General features: G+C 38.7%; 1 protein-coding gene across 1 annotated transcript in view; it reads left to right on the top strand.

The window, feature by feature from the left end:
* Positions 1–19,715, top strand: part of LOC122790592 (centrosome-associated protein 350-like) — a 541,040-nt gene that overhangs the window by 82,708 nt on the left and 438,617 nt on the right. The window contains exon 3 of the mRNA XM_044058119.1: positions 5,118–5,287. Coding sequence (XP_043914054.1) covers positions 5,118–5,287 — 170 coding nt within the window. The remainder of the gene's footprint in view (positions 1–5,117; positions 5,288–19,715) is intronic.

Below are 19,715 nucleotides of genomic sequence, written 5' to 3'. Positions count from 1 at the left end.
TGAAAATGTGGAAAAACAGGTTAAGGCAAAAAAGGCGACCAATGGATGTGGTAGATGTAATTTTTGTTCATATATATACAAGGAGGACAGTATTCATTTGAATAATGGACTCAATAGTATAGTAAAATTCTGTAAGGGTATTTGTAACACCAGAATGTTAGTTTATTTGGCTGCATGTACAGAATGCATGGCATTCTATATAGGGAAAACTGAAAGAACATTGAAAGAAAGAATGGGGGAACACTTACACGATATAAGAACAGGCAAAGACACTAGTGCCTTATTTAAACATTCAGTTTCCTGTCAGGCTTTTAAGGGTTTTAAGTTTGGAATTATTGATATGGTTAAACACAACACTAGGGGTGGTGATGTGAAAAATGGATTGTTAAACAAGGAATTAAAATGACAACTAAGACTGAGGGCCAACATTTTTCCTGGTCTCAATGAATATGAGAGGATAAAGCCAGTGTTGACAGCTAAAGCAAATAGGGTGTGAAGCAACACTTCACATATTGAGTGTATCTTTTAGAAATTTATTTACAATACTTATAAAATGTTTGTCGAAGTAATACAATTGTTATTAGTATTACATATATACTTTAGATAAATGTGATTGTACAAAAACTGCACTTAGAATATTGTGCTTTAAAACCTTAATTGGACTTAATTGACAGTAATTGTGATTTCTATATATAGTATGGGCAGCACTAATGATGTTTTATCTGATTAAGTCTTGTAGGAGACGAAAGCACTCATCTGTTAATTTTATTGTGGATCTATATAAAGTTTCTACGTTTTTACTGGTGGCCTGGACTGATTTTTTAACTTGCTGAATGGGTCAGCCTGCTGTCACAGTGACATGGTTTCTGCCTGTGCTGCTAGCAGCTTAGGTGCTGGAAATGGGCCCAAAGTATTGGAATGGTTGGCTGGCTAGGACAGGATAATGCTGGCACACCCTACCTCTCTGAATACCAGGTGCCTTGCAAACATATATCTACTCTCTGTCAGGCGTATGACATGTGTTGTATTCAGTGTAAATGAAAACACATGTCATACCCCTAACATGTTTCATATTCCTGGATAATGGCTTCTGGTTCTGATCTGTTTGTCTTGATAGAAAACTTTGTTTCCCAACTAGGCAATGCTGTTTGAGGAATCAGCTGGCCTGTCTGAGGAAGAATCACATCCAGGAGAGCTGCTAAAAAAGCAGATGAGGTCTCAGTATGTGAGCCAGCAATTTCCATTGGATGTGAAATGGGTGGTTGGATGAAGTAAAAAAAGTTGACTTTGCTGTACTGAAATGTGTCAACGTCAACTGCATAGTAACATTTTTAGTTAGATGACTAATTATGACAGGGGAGACCTAAGTCCATCACTAAAACAGTTTTTGTACTGGGGACATATAGTTAGGGATGGAAAAGTAGGTGAGTAGAAACATTACAATAAAAATCCTAATGTTTTCTCAGCTTAGCGGTTAAATTCTGTTTCACAGATCCAAGATCTGATGTTTAAGCCTCATGTCTGGTCACTGTCTTTTTGGAATGTTTTTCCCAATGTCTGGGGTGGGTGTTCTGAAAGTAATCTGTTTTTTCCCACTATCCAAAAACATGTTGGCTCCACATACATTTCATTACCATGCCTTCGCACACATTTGATAACTGAAAAATGTCATCAAGGAAGAGCTCACATACTTTTTGAAATATGATGTAGCACTTAGTGCGTGGATTAATATCTTTTTGTAAAAAAAGTGCTTGCATCTTAAGCAGCCTCAAAACAATTTTACTTGCAAAATCAGTGGTGTTATCAGATACTAACGAATAACTTTGCACTTCTTATCTGTGTATTATACATTACAACCTTTCCATACTTCTCAACTGTACAGATTTTTGCTTCATATTTTTCATCTGTTCCTCATAGAAACTATGCTTTTTAGACAAATCACTGGGATGATCTAAATATTAAAGTCACTAAATAATGACATGTTTTCGAGTTTCAGAATTCATATCCTCCAGAAAATGCATGCTAACACAAATCCTATTATTCTAGCAACTTTCTAAGTCTATACGAGCAGTATTTAAAATATGTCCCTATTTTTGGGCCATTGTCCCCCCATTATGTCGGGCTTTGTCCAGATTTCTTGAGCTAAGAGGTTGAGAGGTATGAACCTTTGTTATATTTGAGAATAAAAAATCCTCATAAAAATGTTTGTGCTATGACAGCCTATGATTTTGTTATCAGTATTTTAGCAATTTCCAAAATAAATGGGTAAATAAGAGAGCCATAAAGAGAGAATGGCTCTGAATACTTATTTACTTCTGAATATTTATGGGGCACATCTGTAAGTTGTTGTCATATCTTTAAGAATCATTGTTAATGGAGTGCACCTTAGAAACTATAGTAATTCTGTAATTCCTCACTTGTAATCCTTTTTAGCATTATTATGTCAGTCAAAACTGAAAGCTGACTGTCCAGTAAAACAGGAAAATAACCTTTGAACTCTGAGACTTTGTGCAATTATTCACAAATGCAAAGAAATAACCAGCAAAGATGAATATGCTGGAAAACTCATAAAGTAAAATAAATGATGGTAAATTCTGTTACTGTATAGTAATAATGCACACTTAAATACTTAAATTGCTGCTATGCATATGCATGCTTGTCAGAAAGACTGTTAAGACTTTTTAATGTTACTCTTTTGCGGCTGTATAATGTAAACTCTTCCTCTGCAATCTATAGTTGGATAAACTAACTTCCTTTTTCTTCTTTTTCCCTTTTATTTAAACTGCCACTCCTCTTAATTCCTAGAGATTCCATGTGACCCTCCCCTTCTGACCCTGTATAAATACTCCAACTCATTCTTTCTTCCATAACTATCCCACCCTGTAGCTATAATTAACCTCGTTTCCTTCTTTTCCTCTCACAGTCACCTCACATGTCAGCTAAGAGTGCATACTGACAAGCTAAATTGTTACCCAGTATACATGAAGCACAATAAACATTCATGGTGAACGTTTATGTATTATGGGTTCCAGTTATTACACTTGATTTATTATCTGTACTCTCTTTGTTATACAATCAAGTGAGCACTTCTCAGTAGTTTCATGTGTCTTAGTAACTATCTTGGTTTATTAATTTGACTATGGACTATATATATATATATATATATATATATATATATATATATATATATATATATATAGATATATGGTTTACTATTGAAAAAACCTTGAAACTGCATTTGTCGACCGATATCAACAACAAACCAAAATCTGGAAAACTGCAACAGCAAACAAGCAGTATACTTGAAACTGAATACATAGACTTCCATAGTTCGATGTATTTGGCATACCAGGAGGTGATGTCAGTCACCAAAGCTATACACCAACATGCACCTGACACACTGAAGTCAACAACACATCAGTTTTACTGTTTTGCAGGGGGGCAAGCTCCCCTGCACCACCCCCTGCAAATTTTATATACCAACTCTGAGATCGCTCTATAGTGAGGAAATGGGTTAATTCCCTGTTCCTCACTGAGCCTCGATTTCCAATCAAAATTCCAAACTATATATATATATATATATATATATATATATATATATATATATATATATATAGGAAGAAGGATCAGTGCAGTCCAACACACTATACCAGCTGTTCCCATATCTTATATAGTAGTAACCAGCCAACAGATAATGTATTGTTTCTGAATTACGTATAATCTTGGAAGGTTATTTGCTTATGTTCTCTATGCACAGAGCACTGGGGCTACATGGTGATGTAAGACTACGCACATGATCTTACCCCATTGTTTAGCAATCGTACTGAATTGCAGATGTATACTATTCTGTTGTGTACCACTCTACATGGGCACAAGGATCAGAGAGTCATTTCCAGCTGCAAATGAAAACAAAATTAAATTATTAAAAAAAAAAAACACTAGTACTAATGAATAAGCGCTCTAGAAGAACCGAGCCAAAACTTAGTGTAAAACTTCTTTATTACTGCAATTCATCCAAAGACTTCATCAGAAGTAAAACTTCACCTGCAAATAACCACATACATATATATATATATATATATATATATATATATATATATATATATATATATATAAATATATATATTTATATATATATGGATCTAGGACGTTTGCTTGACTGAGCAAACGTCCGAATGCATAAAACCCAAACACACTTTAGTGCTTTTATTGAAAAAGCGCTTTCGTTAAAGCGTGCGACAAAAAAAAAAACACTACATTTACATTTTAGCAGGGGGGCTTTGCCCCCTTCACCCCCCATGTGGGAGGCTGTGCCCCCCACAGCCCCCTACTTTAATATTCTCCCTCCAAGACTGTACTACAGTAGAGAAAAGGGAAATTTCCCTTACCCGCACCGTAGTACAGCCTCGGCAACAGTCATACTTACGCGAAAGTGCTTCTTCGGTGAAAAGCACTTTCGTGTAAGTATGCCCGGCCATTTGGATTGGTATATATATCTATATATTTATATCTATATATATATATATATATATATATATATATATATATATATATATATATATATATATACATACACACATACAACACAATTAATGAGCCAATAAAAAAATAATTAAACAATTTTGTTGCATTTAACCCTTACAAAGTCAAAAACAGTTAATGTTGGGTTTTCTGTTAGATAAACATTTGATGTTTACATTTCCATTCAAACCAGGTGGGAGATGAGCAGCTAAACGCACTTGGCATTCAACTTCTTTCATCTCAACCTGGTTTTTATAATTGCCCCCTCTTACATCTCGAAACTCAATATCAATAACAGCAAATGAAAACATTTCTTAAAATCTAAACACATTACTGAATGCTTAAACAAGGCATTGTTTTCACTGTGGGCTTTGATGGTATAAACATGCTCCCTAATTCTTTTTTTGCAGATTAAATTAAATTATTAAATAAAACTTTTCCTCAGATAACATATTGAAACAAAAAACGTAATTACACTGGTGTTAACTATTAAAAGGAATCTAGTGCGATACTCACTGTTTTTATGCAACTACTTTTCTTTTACTGAAGGCATAAACAGATTTGCTGAGTTTAATAAATATTCATGTTTTCTTTAGCAATCTACATTATGGATGTTCTTCCGACAGAGACCATAGTAATACTGAAGATAAAGTGCCTATGGAAGCTGGCTATGACATCGGGCAGTCACAAGACAAGTCCCCATTAAATAACAAGACTTCCCTGGGATTTTATGCCTTAGCAAATAACACGACTGAGAATATTCCAGGTAGGATAGTCTGAACACAACATATGTACTGGGTGTAAAAGTATTTCTAGCACTGGAACAGTGCCTTTTGTTTTTCATGATGAGTTCTGTAAATGGATTAATATTTAGTGAAATCACTGATGAAGTAGCAGATTTGAAATAAAATGTGACATTTTACAGGGTGTTCATTGCAATATGGCATCTGTTGTTCAAGTATACTGCCATATTACCAAAAAAAAAAAAAATTACAGAATTCAGTTTATGATTATATCTTGTATCTCACGTGAACAGCCAGTAACCTCTTGCAGGTAACTGACGGCAAAAATAAATTTGAGTAACTCATCAGTTTAACTGGCAGTAACGCATACAGGATTACTGAAATCCATGGAGATGGCACACAGATTTTAAGTAATCAGATCCTAATGGATACTTCCTTATTACAACGGCCCCAGAAGATTGGTATAGGTTCATAGGTTCATACTAGGCTATCTGCCCAAGGGCATTTATAAGCCTAGCCCATAGTTATGTGGCTTTCGCCACCCCTTTAGTTTGAATAAAAACTATGCCTATCATTTTGCTGTGCCTCTGTCAAGCAGTGACACTGAAGTAATCCCTGGGGTATATCTGCAATCTCCCATCCATTGGTCAAGATTCCTCTTGAACAAGGCCAGAGAGGTGCTCTGCCTCACATGTACCGGGATTTTGTTCCACAGCATAGCTCTGGGTGATGAATCTGTCCCTCCAGCACGTTCTATTTATAACCGTGTCAAGGTTTAAGTCTCCCGCCCTTGTGGTTCTGAGGGATCTAGATTTTTTGAGGTGAAGCATATTCATCAAATCTGGGTTTGACATGGCCTTATATGTCAGGCACAGGTCACCTCTGAGCAAGCGGTATGAGACTGAATAGAGCTGGAGTTCTTTCAGTCGGGCAGCATAAGACATATTTTTGAGACCCTTTATCCTTTTGGTGAGGAACTTTTGGGGCCTTTCAAGCTGCAGCAGGTGTCTGGTCAGATACATTCCGAACGGGGCATTGTACTCAATCATAGGTCTAATGAGTGATGAGTACAGGGGGACGATGACCTCCCTTGATCTAGATGTGAATCCCTTCATGATCAGGTGGGTGATATAGAAGGTTTTCCTAACTACTTTAGCAACATGAGTGTCAAGCGAAGGCTACTGTCAACCTGGGTCCCCAGATCTCTGATGACTTTTCTGTGCTCAGTGGATTGCCACCTATATGGTAGCTAGGGGTAACCTTGTTTTTCCCGAATGGTATGACTATGCATTTTTGGCGTTTAACTTCAGGCCATGGCTCTGGCACCAGTTATCCGTTTCTGTGAGGCCCTTCTGGAGGATATCTGTGTCAGATGTGTTTTCGACTATGGCCCAGTTTGCAGTCATCTGCAAACTTTGTCAGCCATAACCCTCCTGTGTTTGCTTGTACTTCAGGAAAGTAGATGCCGAACAAGAGTGGACCCAGGACTGAGCCCTGTGGGACACCACTTGTGACAGGCTTTGAGTCTGACATGGCTCCAGCAACTCTGACCCTGTGGGTTCTGTCACTTAGCCAGTTTGCAACCCATCTTGTGATGTATGGATTTACATTCAAGCTGATGAGTTTTCGATGATACCTGAGTGGGGTATTGTGTCGAAGGCCTTTGCCAGGTCGAGGTAGGCTGTATGGACTGCCTTTCCCTCATCAATGGCCTTGGTGACTGTCTCGAAAAAGTCAACCAAGTTTAAGTGGCAGGATCTGCCTTTGACAAAGCCAAACTGGGTTGGATCCAAAGTCTGCAAGTTCCCTATGTCTTTATTTATGAGTTCCATTATGATCCTCTCCATGGCTTTGCAGATAAGGCTTGTCAAGCTAATGGGGCGGTAATTTCCAGGGTCTGTGGAGGCACCGCCCTTATGAAGTGGGACCACAGTCGCCGTGCGCCACTCCTTGGGTACGTATCCTGAGGTGAGGCTAAGATTAAACAGCTGTCCTAACTGTGGGTTTAATTCCTCGTTGAGTTCATGAAGCACACAGCCGGGGACACCATCCGGTCCCATGGATGCTGTGTTCTTTGCCTTAGTGAGGGCAGTTCTCACCTGGGCGTTGGAGATGTTTGGGGGGCTACAATCCTCTGGAATAGATATCTCTCCTTTTGGGGGAAGGGGGGGAGAAGTTTGCACTGAACCTGTCAGCCAGTATGTTGGCAATGTGTGTAGGTTCAGTAATTTTCACATCATTTTGAACTAATTCTGAGCATATCTGGGAGTTTCCTCCTAGGTTTCTAACATAGCTAAAGAAGGCCTTATGATTCTCTTTAGAGTCCTTGGCGATTTTTCTCTCAAAATTTGCCTTGGATGATTTTATGAGAGCTCTTAGTTTTTTTACTTATAATGATCAAAGGTGTCTTACCTTTCAAGGATTTTGCTCTATCTTGTAGTAGCTTCCTCCTTTTGTTGTAGAGCTTGTTTATGGCTGGGGTCCACCAGACTGGACGCTTGCCTTTGGTACAGAGAGTCTTAGTTTTGTTTGGGATTGCCTGATCCATGCAGTCCTGTAGGTGCTGGTAGAAGGCATTTGTAAGTGATTCAGCGGTTTGAGTAATGTTTACCACTGGCTCAGGGGCCTTAAAGGAGACCACACTAGTTTTAGAAGTGTGAAATTGGCTTTTGAGAAGTTTTTCACTGTGGTCTTTTTGTTTCAGGTGGGGCGGGATGAGGACCTCCAGCGAGATTAGTTTATGATCTGATCTCACCAGTGAGGGGTATACTTCGGTGTTGAACATTTTGATCCCATGTTCGTGATGATGAGATCAAGTATGTTTTCTCCTCTTGTGGGGATGGTGACTAGTTGTTCCATGGCATTTGAGTTTATGAACTCCAGGAATCTTTGGGTTAGAGTGTTCGGGCTTGAGTAGTGTTCCCAGTCTATATTAGGGTAGTTGAAGTCACCTAGTATGATGGTGTTTGGAGATACATTTATCCCTCCAATGTTTTCAGGAAGGCCATGTGAGGTTCCGGAGTTTGAGAGGGTGGCCTGTAACATGTTACAAATTGCAGAGCAGTCTTGCCTATGGTTAATTGCACCTGGATGGTCTCCGATGCATCGTGCGTTGCCACCAACCTTGAGGTGTGGGTGTCCTTTATGAATATGGACACCCCCTCCTTTCTTAGTGTTGTCCGGATTTTGGGGCCGGAACGCATGATATGAGGTGAAACCTGTTAGTGCTGGGGTGCTCTCAGGAGCCTTGAACCAGGTTTCTGTCACAGCACAGACATCGATGTTCTCCATATTGAGAAGGGCCTCGAGTGCGTGCATCTTGAGATTGAGACTTCTGGCATTGAGCAGCATTACCCTTAGTTTTTTCCTTTTGGTGTTCTAGGGTGGTAGGTTTAGAATTTGAGCCTTGCCTAAAAAGGCACTATGGGGGTGGCAAGAGCCTTTGCCAATATCCGAAGCCCAGGGGTGACAGGTGCAAGCCGTCCCTTGAAGCAGCGTGGCTTGTCCAGCATGTCATCCCAGGCAGACAGACATTGGATCCTTTGAATGACACCAGAATTTAAGCCAATTATTAAAGCTGATCATCTTATCACTGTATTGTGGCATAATTCTAGGTGAAGGTAGGATACTGCTCAAGGTCAGGGTCATACCTGCCTGGGCTACATAATCAGAGAGCTCCTCGATGTCCCTTTTCATGTAGTCCAAGGAGGTACGTCTCAGGTCGTTGACACCAGCGTGGACAATGACTGAGTCGTACTTGTACCTGCTGTTGAGAGACCTGAGTGCTTGCGTTATGTGGCGGATTCTAGCACCCGACAGGCAGCTTACTGTGACCTTCTCTTTACTCAGTCTGGTGAGCGGGACGTCAGTGTGTCTGACTATGGAATCACCAATGACAAGTGTGTCTGGCATTTTGTTTGGCCTTAAGGGCTGTGACTGTTTGACACTCTGACTGTGTGGTCTATGTGTTGCATGTGTTGGGTCGTGAGGTGGTAGTTGTTTGGGTGTCTGCTTTGGTGGCCTCTGCTGTTTTGGTAAATTTTTGATCAGAGCCTCCGAGTATGTCTTTGTGTGAGTATGCGTATGATTTGAAGTTGTGATGGTACCATGTGTGACTGGGTATGTATTGTGTGTGGTTACCTTCTCCTCCTGTCTGGTCTTGCCAGTCCTATGTTGAGAGAGCTCAGCCTCCAGTTTGGCCATATAGTTGCATCTCTCGCATGTATTTGTGTTTTGTGGGAGAAGGAGAGGATTGTCTGTGTACATGAGGCAGTTGTAACATTGCCTCAATATTCCCAGGTTCACCAGTTGAGCTGGAGAGGACACTAGCAACTGATCCCTCGACATACTAGAAGTAGTAGATAAAGAGACTTTCAAAGGACTCCGGGGGAAGTGGGTTTTAGGCTGGTGGGGTATTATCTATAATAAGAGTGCTTTATCAAGGTGCAAGTACTGTAGGAGTAAGTGCTAGGCTTTACAGATACAGAATAGTCTACTTGGGAATCAAGTAGAGATGAACTTTTCAGTTATAGGATATGCTGGTTAGATCAGCAGTACAGCTCGAGGAACGTAGTTCTAAGGGAAAATTGGAAGAGTGGAATTTAGATGGCCCAAATAGTTTAACCTTGTTTAACCGCCGCTGCTCTTGTGTGCAACAGTGGTAACCTACACGAAATTTGTTTCCTACCTTACTCCCTGTCAATGCTACCTGGGACAGTGCCCCTGCTGCTCTGAACTGAGCAAAGTGGAGAGTGAATGAAAGACAGGAAAAGGAAATAATGTTAAACATGAAATACAGCGTAATTAACTGACACTGTTTCATCTGACGAGAAGCGGAGGTTTATTAAACCAGTACCAGACTGTTTCAGTTGTAACACCTGACTGTATACACTTATCAAACTTAGCAAGTGAAACTAAACCTGTTCACCACACAAGAAGAACATTTACGCTAAGATTCATGCTATTTATTTCTCATCTGGAAATTTATGAAGAAATGTAAAACTATGGCAAATCACTGTAATAGTACTTGTCATCTGCTGAATGGCTCATCTCTACAGGTTATTCTGAAATGTAATGTATTGAATGAGAGATGCAGCACGTTCAGTGTAAAGAGTATTTAGGGCAATTTTTGACATACATTAAATCATAAAGAAAATAATGAATACAATTTCCAGCAGTTTTTTTTTAGTAAATAATGACACCACCAGTACCAAAAAGTAAAAAGCAGAAATGCTGACTGCCAACAAGCTTAGTTTTCTCACAGAAGTGGATGAACACTACCAGATCTGTACCCATGTTAAAGGGAATGCCCAAACATTGCAGTTGTCGGCAGGGTTGCTATAATAAGGAAGTACCTCCTAATGTTTTAAATAAATTTAGAGCAAGTGGCCTTAAGCTGTCAAAGCACAGGACAAGATCAGCTATTCTGTGAGGTGTTTGTAATTCAAGTCATTTCACTACTATTACTTAGCGACTCACTCTTGTCAGTAAGTCATTTCCTGACTCACTGATATCTCAGTCTGCAACACTGGGTACCACTTGACTAAATTCACCGGACAAAACTTAGTCTGCCAAATGTAGCAGAATGGCAGGGTGGTATCATATTACCTGCCCTGTGGTATTATTAAATCAGAGTCGGTTATATAAAATTATAGAGGTGTGCATGGCAAAGCCTTTCCACCAGGTAAGAGTGTGGGGCTTGTCCTTGCATCTTAAGACCTTCATTATACAGATTTTTGGTGACAGAAAATCAGTTTATGAAATGTGTATTAAACATGGTTTGATACAGAGTAGTATAACTTATAATGACATATCTAATAGCTGAACGGCTGTTTGGTTTGTCTTGAGGAACATTCGGCTATAGAACACTGACTTCAGCTGCATAAGTTATGGATAGAAGTCTAAGCATTTCAGCAGAAAAGTCCCTGGGGATCATGCAGCACATCCCTGAATGTCTCTTTCAGATAGCTAGCTGTTACTAACTGAGCATTTTTTGGCAATATAGCCAAGTGCTAGAGTAATAAACTACATATAAACTTGGTACAGATTTCAGATCTTGGACAGATCTGTGCCTCCCAGCTGGCATAGTAAAAGGGCATCTGCTTGTGCTGCTGGTGAGCTGGGCTTAACTTGCAGTCCGGAAACCGGGAGTCAGCAGGTGAGAGTCTGAGAGGTAATTAACCAACTTGATGGTCTTGGGTGGAAACTATAGTTCAAGCCTGTCCAGTGGAGAGTGTTGCAATGTAGTGTTATCCAAAGTAATTTTACGGAGCAGCTCAGTCATGCTTATCAGGTGCACAAGGAGCTGCGTGTATGTGTATGGGAACATCACTGTCACCTACCCATTATGTGCGGAGATACACACGTGCAGCCACAAGCACACAGACGTGATGGAAGTAAGACTTAACTGGGAATACTACTAAAAAGATAGTGGTTACCACTCTAAACCTGCGTCCCTCTGCCCCCCTTTTCATTTGTAGGACCTCCATTTTGGTGCTGTAAGGTGTTCAGGAGAGACCATTCCCCTGCTAAAGTGTCAGCCTCAGCTCATTCAGCAGCAGTGGGAGAGGTTTTTCTTGGGGGGGGTAGTAAGCAACCTAAAACCAGATGTCAGTTGAAATGGAGAAAATGAATTTAATTTGTTCTAACAAGGCTACCTCACAGCACATACTATGACTAAACCATTTTACCAGAACCAAGATACTGGGACAGCTTTGTACTGGCATGTTTGGGTGACACAGTACTGTGACCCCCCCCCCCCCACATACACACACACACACAACACAAACAGGGATGACAGCAAACAAATGAGGAAGAGTAAACCAGAGTAATGCTAGGAATCATCATTCTTAATATGTTGTGTTTTCCCCTTTATTGGTAATACAATTCAGAATTATTCTTTGTTAATAAAGTGCATTACATGTTCAGGCACATGTTTTCAGCATTAGTTTTGTAGGCATTACAGGGAAAACCCTACTATGCCTGCAATAATAAGGCTAGGAAGCAACAGATGGCATATCATACATTTGTGTACCTATGTAATTTAACATTTGACACTTCACTTTTGTTTAAGCATCATTCTCTGTCTAACAAGAGACAACATTGTGTTGAGTATAGTGCAAATATGCCACCAGCTTGGGCATCTTATACATAGTTTCACTGTTTCTTCCTGCTCCCTTTATGCACCTTTAATATTACAGGCACCACAAAGGAAATGTGGTGGTTGCAATACTGTTGGTGATATACAATGGAAGTGTACCACAGTTTTGATTCTGAATATAGGACCCTGACCAGTGAATGTCATAATCCTGCATATCTTTTATATTACTGTGGGCATGTGAGTTTTTTCCAGGAAATAGTAGCAGTTCTGCTGCCAACTTGCAGTGAGCATTCAGAGTTATGCCAGGATATCCCATTGATTTCAGTTGAATGCATGATTTAACATGATTTATTAATTGACATGCATGCTACTACCCTAAACTTTGGGCAAGTGAGGGAGAAGTAGGTTTTGCACTTCGGACTTGGGTGGGACCTATATGAGTCCTCATTTGCTTATACTGCATTGAGAAGCTGTGTAAGACTTCTTTCAGAAGTGCCTGTGATTAGGTGAGGCAGGATTGCTTGGATATAAGCCCATAATCTCTGGCGTCTTGTGTTAGGATTTTTTTTAGATTGTTTATACATTTTAATGTCATCATTAGATCACTGTTGCAGTAGTCTAAGCTTTTTGGGTTATATCCTGTCTAGGATATAACCACTGGCCAACTTTCAAAGCTCAAGAGCATCTTCCACTCACCCTAACTATGTGGGGATCAAGAAGACAGGATAAAAAGCAGGAGTTAGGGATGATTAGGGATCAAAGGCTTCAGATCTTTCTTGCCACCAAAATACACAAGGTATTTATCTTACTGGGGAAAATCATCCACAATTTAACTTTTCTGCAGAAAAGCTATAGCTTTTTTCAATGACTCAATGTATTTTATGTTAGGAAATGTATAATTTATACACTTTCATGATTTTTAAGGGAAAATTTTAACTTGTGAATGCTTCTGTGAAAAAACTGTGTAAAATGCTGTTTTACTAATTATTTGCTAGATATGTATGTAGAATTGGTGTGTTAGGGACAGGATGTTGCGCTTTTGGGAACTCCAAATCCTTACTTTTCTGTCAGGGGATTTACAGACTCACACATGCTCCGCTACCCATCTTTTAGACTTCTTTCTTGTCTAAACCATGGAACATTTTCAGCCTTTTTGGTTCTTCATTCACCTGTCTTCAAAAAAAGAAAATTTACTGGGAGTCAACTGTCAGGCTAGTTCCTTCGCTGTCTCAGGTGCAGATAAGAGACTATGCTTTGGCCAGACTTGGTTTCTTGGACCACTCAGCAATGTCTGTCAGTCCCTCTGGTGTAGATCTGTGAGAAGCCACTGAGGACTGGGAGTTAGACAGGTCCTCTGCAGCTATAGGGATGTCCTCATTAGACAAAGGAGAACCACTCTTGTTGGTCCTGTGGGAAAAATGGGTGAGATATTACTGCATTGCTGGACTGGGATGCCTACTTCCTGGAGTGGTGTTCCTGCCACAAGTCAGTATTTTTCCAGGTAGACTCCTAGGAAAAGGAAGCAGAAAAAAAAATGTTACTAATCTTGTCTAACTATGGACAAGGGATTTCTTAGATTTACTAAGGTATTACTTTCTGCCTTAAGCATTTTCAATTCTGTTTCTTTACTGATTCCAAATAGATTCCAAATAGATTAATAAATTTCCCTCACTTTGACAGCAAATCCATTCATAGAGCAGGGAATGTTTTCCTTCAGTGATTTCTCCTCAAGGTGAAAATTCTGATTCTGAGGAAAGTGTTTCTTTAGATGTCCCACCATAAGAGTTTTCTTTTCCTGACATGAGATTATCAGTTAGATGGGTTCTGAAAATCATCCAACACAGGTGCAGATGGCAGTGGGCTTCTCTCCTTCCACTTTATGGGATTCCTCTTCTTCCTGTAAACCAAGCATCCCTGTTTCTTCCAGATTTTTGATCACTTGTTGTCTCAGGGGAGCATATAATTATTTCCATCAGATCAGATAGCCAAAGACTTTTATTCAAAGATCTTTTTTTTCTGCCAAAGAAAGAAGGAACCTGGAGACCATTTCAAGAAGTCTCCTTTCTCAATCTCTTTGTAAAAGTCCCAAAGTTCAAAATGGTGTCCATGCCATCCTTGTTACTTCTCATGCCCCTTTCAGTTTCATGGTAATGTTACAGTTAAATGATGCTTACGATTGTATTCCTGTTGGCAAGGAATTCAAATGTATTTTTTAAGATTTTCAGTATTTGGCTAACATTATCAGTTGTCTGTCTTACACCTTTGGTCGCCTTTAAGAAAACCAAGACTTTGAGAAGCTCTTTTGAGAGAAGTGACTCACCATTTTTGATTCAACTCTTTTTGATAGATAGCAAGCATGCAGGTATGTTTACCAGTGGTAATTGTATTACTCATTAATACATTCACACAGGAAAAAAATCCTTTTTCAAGCACTGCAATGTCACACTGCATTTTAAGAGACATTTTAATTGCCAAAGTATAAATGGTAGTGTATGCAGGTATCTGTGATACCTGCGACTGTTTTTATGTTGGTAAAATCTGGAGAAAATTGTCGGACCGCATTAAGGAACATAATGCAGCCATTAGGTCTAGGGACAGCAGTAATGCTTTAAGGAAACACAACGTGTCTTGCAGGCATTTTACTTGTTTTAAATTCATAGTATTGGAGCAATTGAATGTTTTCTTTGGTGACTGTGACTCTTTGTTGGAAGTGAGAGAGTTTAAATGACAGCTGCATCTCAATGCAGAGGCTGACCCAGGTATCAATGAAAATTACAACATAAAATGTGTTCTGCGCCAGTTTAATTAAACCACTCCTCCTTAGTTTTATGGTTTTTTTTCTTATTGGCTACTGTACTACTTGACTTTATATGTATGTGAATATGTATATATATATATATATATATATATATATATATATATATATATGTGTGTGTGTGTGTGTGTGTGTATGTATATGTATATATATATATATATATATATATATATATGTATATATATATATATATATATATATATATATATATATATATATGCTGCCATAAGGAAAAGGGACACTAAAAATGCCTTAGAGAAACATAGTTTGCATTGTAATTATTTATTTATTTCCGGTTTGATGACCGGGGAAGTCCACTGGGTCCAGAGAGCCTATTTTCAGTGGAGGTCCGGGGAAAAAAGCTCCAAAGTACAAAATACAAGTACAATGTTGTTGTTGTCTTTTGGCTTTTCCTGGTTAGGGGTCGCCACAGCGGAACTCCGGTCCGCTAACGATTGCCAGTAGATTTTGACAAACACCGAAGTGCCAGCTCGACGTTCAACCTTCAACGAAGGCACGCCCATTTGCACGTCTTTCGAACATCCACTCAACCGCGGGGAGGACACGCAGACTCCACAGAGAAGGCACTCCCTGCACTCCAGCCGAGAATCAAATGGGAGAACCTCTTGCTGTGAGTTAACAACGTTACCGCTGCACCACTGCGGCAGTTACAAAATACAAGTACAATACAATTGCAAAATACTAATACAAATACAAAGGATAATATTTACAATGGTAGTAAAGAATATCCAACAGAAATATCATGCAGTAAGCAGTTATAATTTTGAGAACATGTTCATAATCACATGTTCATAATCAAACATTCCAAGGTGATGAAATGGTTGCAATATAGAAATGGTATCTGGCAGTATCAGATCATAATGTTAACAGATAATAGAGTGAAATGGGTGGAGTATAACTTGGTAATAGAAGGAGACTGTTGGGCTAAAAGGGAGGAATAGAAGAGTTAGGGATGAACTAAGCAGGAATGATACATGCACATATTTCCATTTAGAGTAAAGGTAGGAATGGAGCTGTGTTTTAATGTTTTCCACATTCTGCGTTGTCCTTAGAGTAGGGGGAAGAGAATTCCAGTTTTTTGCAAGTGAAAAAGAGATGAGTAGTTGTCCAGGTTAGCGGTTTGGTTTATGAACACTGATTAGGTTTTGATTTTCTGATCTGAGAGTTCTATTTGGTAGGAAGGGAGAAAGGATGTTGGAGAGAGCGAGGCATCTAGTAGGGTTGAAGAGGAGTCTGTGAGCTGTGACCAGATGGAGGTAATCCAGATAATTTGGTAGTTTAACCCAGTTGAGTGAGTGGAGGGCTACACAGTGATGGGAGGAGTATTTGGCGTTAGTGGCGGATTTGGAAATTTTAATTACAAATTAATTACTTTGAATGCTTTAGGTTTTTTGTTTTAGAACAAATAGATATTTTCTTTGGTGACTTTGAGACACTGTTGGTGGTGCTGATATTTAAGTGGTAGCTGCTCCTTAATGCTGAATCTTTCCCTGGTTTGAATGAGTCCCTTAATATTAAATGTATGCTTAGTTGGATTAGATAAATAGTAATCCAGCTTTAATCATTAACATAACATCTTTGAAACATCCAGAATCCTTACAAGTTGTGGTTGACTTGTTTTTATAACAGTTTTATTACTGCTACATTACCTTGATTTCCTTGGCAATTGTTGACTAGTTTTTGTTTACATGAAACAAAGATTTTTTTATTGGCTGCTGGTTAGTATTTGTGTGGATATCTTTATTTCTGAAGAAGTTCTTGTTATATTAAAGAACGAACTGAGTTTTGCCTCTGTGTTTTTCCTCCTAGCTTTGGATGTTTGTTGGTTGTAAGTTTTTAATTTTTTTAATTTTTTCCTTTTTATTTTTATCTGTTTTAACAGTATTTACAAAGTGTCTGGCTCTAGGGATTGCTTTATTGGTTCATATGTAAGTACTAGGCTAGCTGCTCCTGTGGACCATTTTAAGCCTAGCCAGTTTCTGTTATTGAGAATCAAACCTTGTACCTCATGTCTGTGAGGTAAGTACCTTAACCATTATGACAACCCCCAAAAATGCAATGCAGCATTGTCCAGGAATAGATCTAGGGACTCGTGTCTGTCAGGTGAGAATTCTACCATTGAAACTCCAATGCATACTGCAGATTTTCACATTTGAATGGTTGTTCTATATTTGCAGACAATTTTTCCAGTTGTCAAGACACTCAGAGATGTGTAAAAAATTCCTCAGTGTTGGGTTTCAACTGCACTTAAAGAAATCAGCTCTCATCCTGTCTCAGCTAATACTTTTTAGATGTCTTCTGTATACAGCTTAAGAAGGGATTTTCTTCTTTGGGACAAAGTAGAACTGTACAGAGAAGACTTCCTGATGTTTTCCAATCAGTCTGTGACATCCACCAGGGAATTCCTCAGGATTCTGGATTTCATGGTCTCTATGATTATCATGATTCCCTTGACCAGACTTCACATGAGAAAAGATCACTAACACCTCAGGTCAGTGTGGTCTCAGCATCAACATCCTTTATCTTTTCAGATTCTTGTACAGTGATTTTGAGAAGGGAGTTACTGTTTTGGGTAGACCAGTTCTCTATCAGCCCAGGTCACCCCTTCTTTCTTCCACCTGCTTTACTGTCTGCCACAACACATGTCTCAGATCTCTGAAGCAATCAGGACAGACAAAAGCATGTGATTGTTAAGTAGATGTTGCAGTAATAAATGCTTTAAAGCCCTTAAATCATCTCTGATCATCCCAGGTCTCTAGGTTTGGTTGTTTATAAGCAAACCATTTCTTCTTGGCTCTCTGAGGCCATTTCTTTCTATTACTGTTTTCATGGTAAAAGTCTTTCTACTTCTGTAAAGGCTCATTCTGCCAGGGCCATGGCTTCCTCTGGTGCTTTTTTAAAAGGCTTCGATACCAGGTATGTTTATCTGTACATTAGCTTTACGACACATGTCTTTAGTAGGGAGCATACATGTGATGTACGATGTCTATAAAATCCTAAGGCTTTGTTATACTGGCTGGACGTTGGACTATCCTTGGCAGGGAATCCCTTTAGTAAAGATTACTGCAACAGTGAAGAGAAGGACATCTGCTGTTATGGTAAGATTTTACACACCTGTAATTTTCTTGACTATACTGCAGTGGCATAGCAGGGGGATGGGGGTGGGGCGAGAGGGGTGGTCCACATCGGGAGGCACTTCTTTAGGGGAGGCAGACTTCAAAAGTGCTAATTAATTTAAAAAAAAAAAAAAAAAAGAAAACAAACTTCCTAACACAGGAGTGGCAGCATCTTCTCCTTTAAGGAGGACCATGCATGCATTACATGCACGCACACCACCACGGATATAAACTTGTAAAGTCATTCCACACTTGCACGCAGAATTTAAAATACACATTCCGTTAAGAGAGAAGGAAAGTGTGTGTGTGTTTGTGTGTCTGTGTGTATATATATATATATATATATATATATATATATATATATATATATATATATATACATATATATATATATATATATATATATATATATATATATATATATATATACGTATATATATATATATATATATATATATATATATATATATATATAAAATCTGTATCTATCTATTAATTTATATATATATATATATATATATATATATATATATTTTTTTTTTTCTTCTTCTTCTTTTGTGGCTGTATATATTTTTATGTTTAAAATCTGAACTAGCAGTGCTTACTTCTATAAGTATCTAGTGTTCATTTTTATCAGCACTGCAGTTTATGTTTTACCATTTTCACTAGGTAGGCATTATAGCATAACAAGCTGTGTAGCAGAGAAACAACAGTGTAGCTCATTTGTAAATGGCCCAGTTTTATCATATAATAGCTTCCCTTCAAGTATTATAAGAAGCTTATTATTTACTTGGATTTCTGTTCAGTAGAGTTGCTCCATGTATTGAAATGCTCCGCATCCATGAGTTCAGATATTTAAAAGCACTGGTAAACATGTCGGAGTTACCTGTTGACAAAGCAAATTTAAAAGGAAGGTTATAACGTAGCAGTAAAAAAAAAAGGGTTGCAGTATAAAACTTTGCAATACTGATGTTTACTGTCCTACATGGCTAACTGTGCTGATTTTATTTCATTTTCATTTATGAAATTTCTGTGTTTAGAATACAGGGAAGCAGAGCATCCATGTTTGGAATGGTGGACTGAGTCAGAGCATCCATGTTTGGAACGGTGGACTGAGTTTTGTCAGTTTGAAGAATGAAGTTAACAATTGTCCCTCTTATGCAAGGCAGACCCTACTTGGACAGCTGCTTCCTCAATATATATATATATATATATATATATATATATATATATATATATATATTTAATTTAAATTTCCCTCGTGTCTGTGATGTAACCACATTGCGCACAGCTGCCACATTTAAAGCTCCCTCCTGCGTCTCTCCTTACCATTCTTCTTTGTTCAACTAGCCCTTTAATTGACATGGTTTATCTATAAACAGTCAATGTTTTTTCTCCCA

The sequence above is a fragment of the Protopterus annectens genome, chromosome 16.part0 (genome assembly GCF_019279795.1).
Source record: "Protopterus annectens isolate FY-2018-M chromosome 16.part0, PAN1.0, whole genome shotgun sequence".
NCBI lineage: Eukaryota > Metazoa > Chordata > Ceratodontiformes > Protopteridae > Protopterus > Protopterus annectens.
This window is presented reverse-complemented; position numbering and strand designations above follow the sequence as displayed.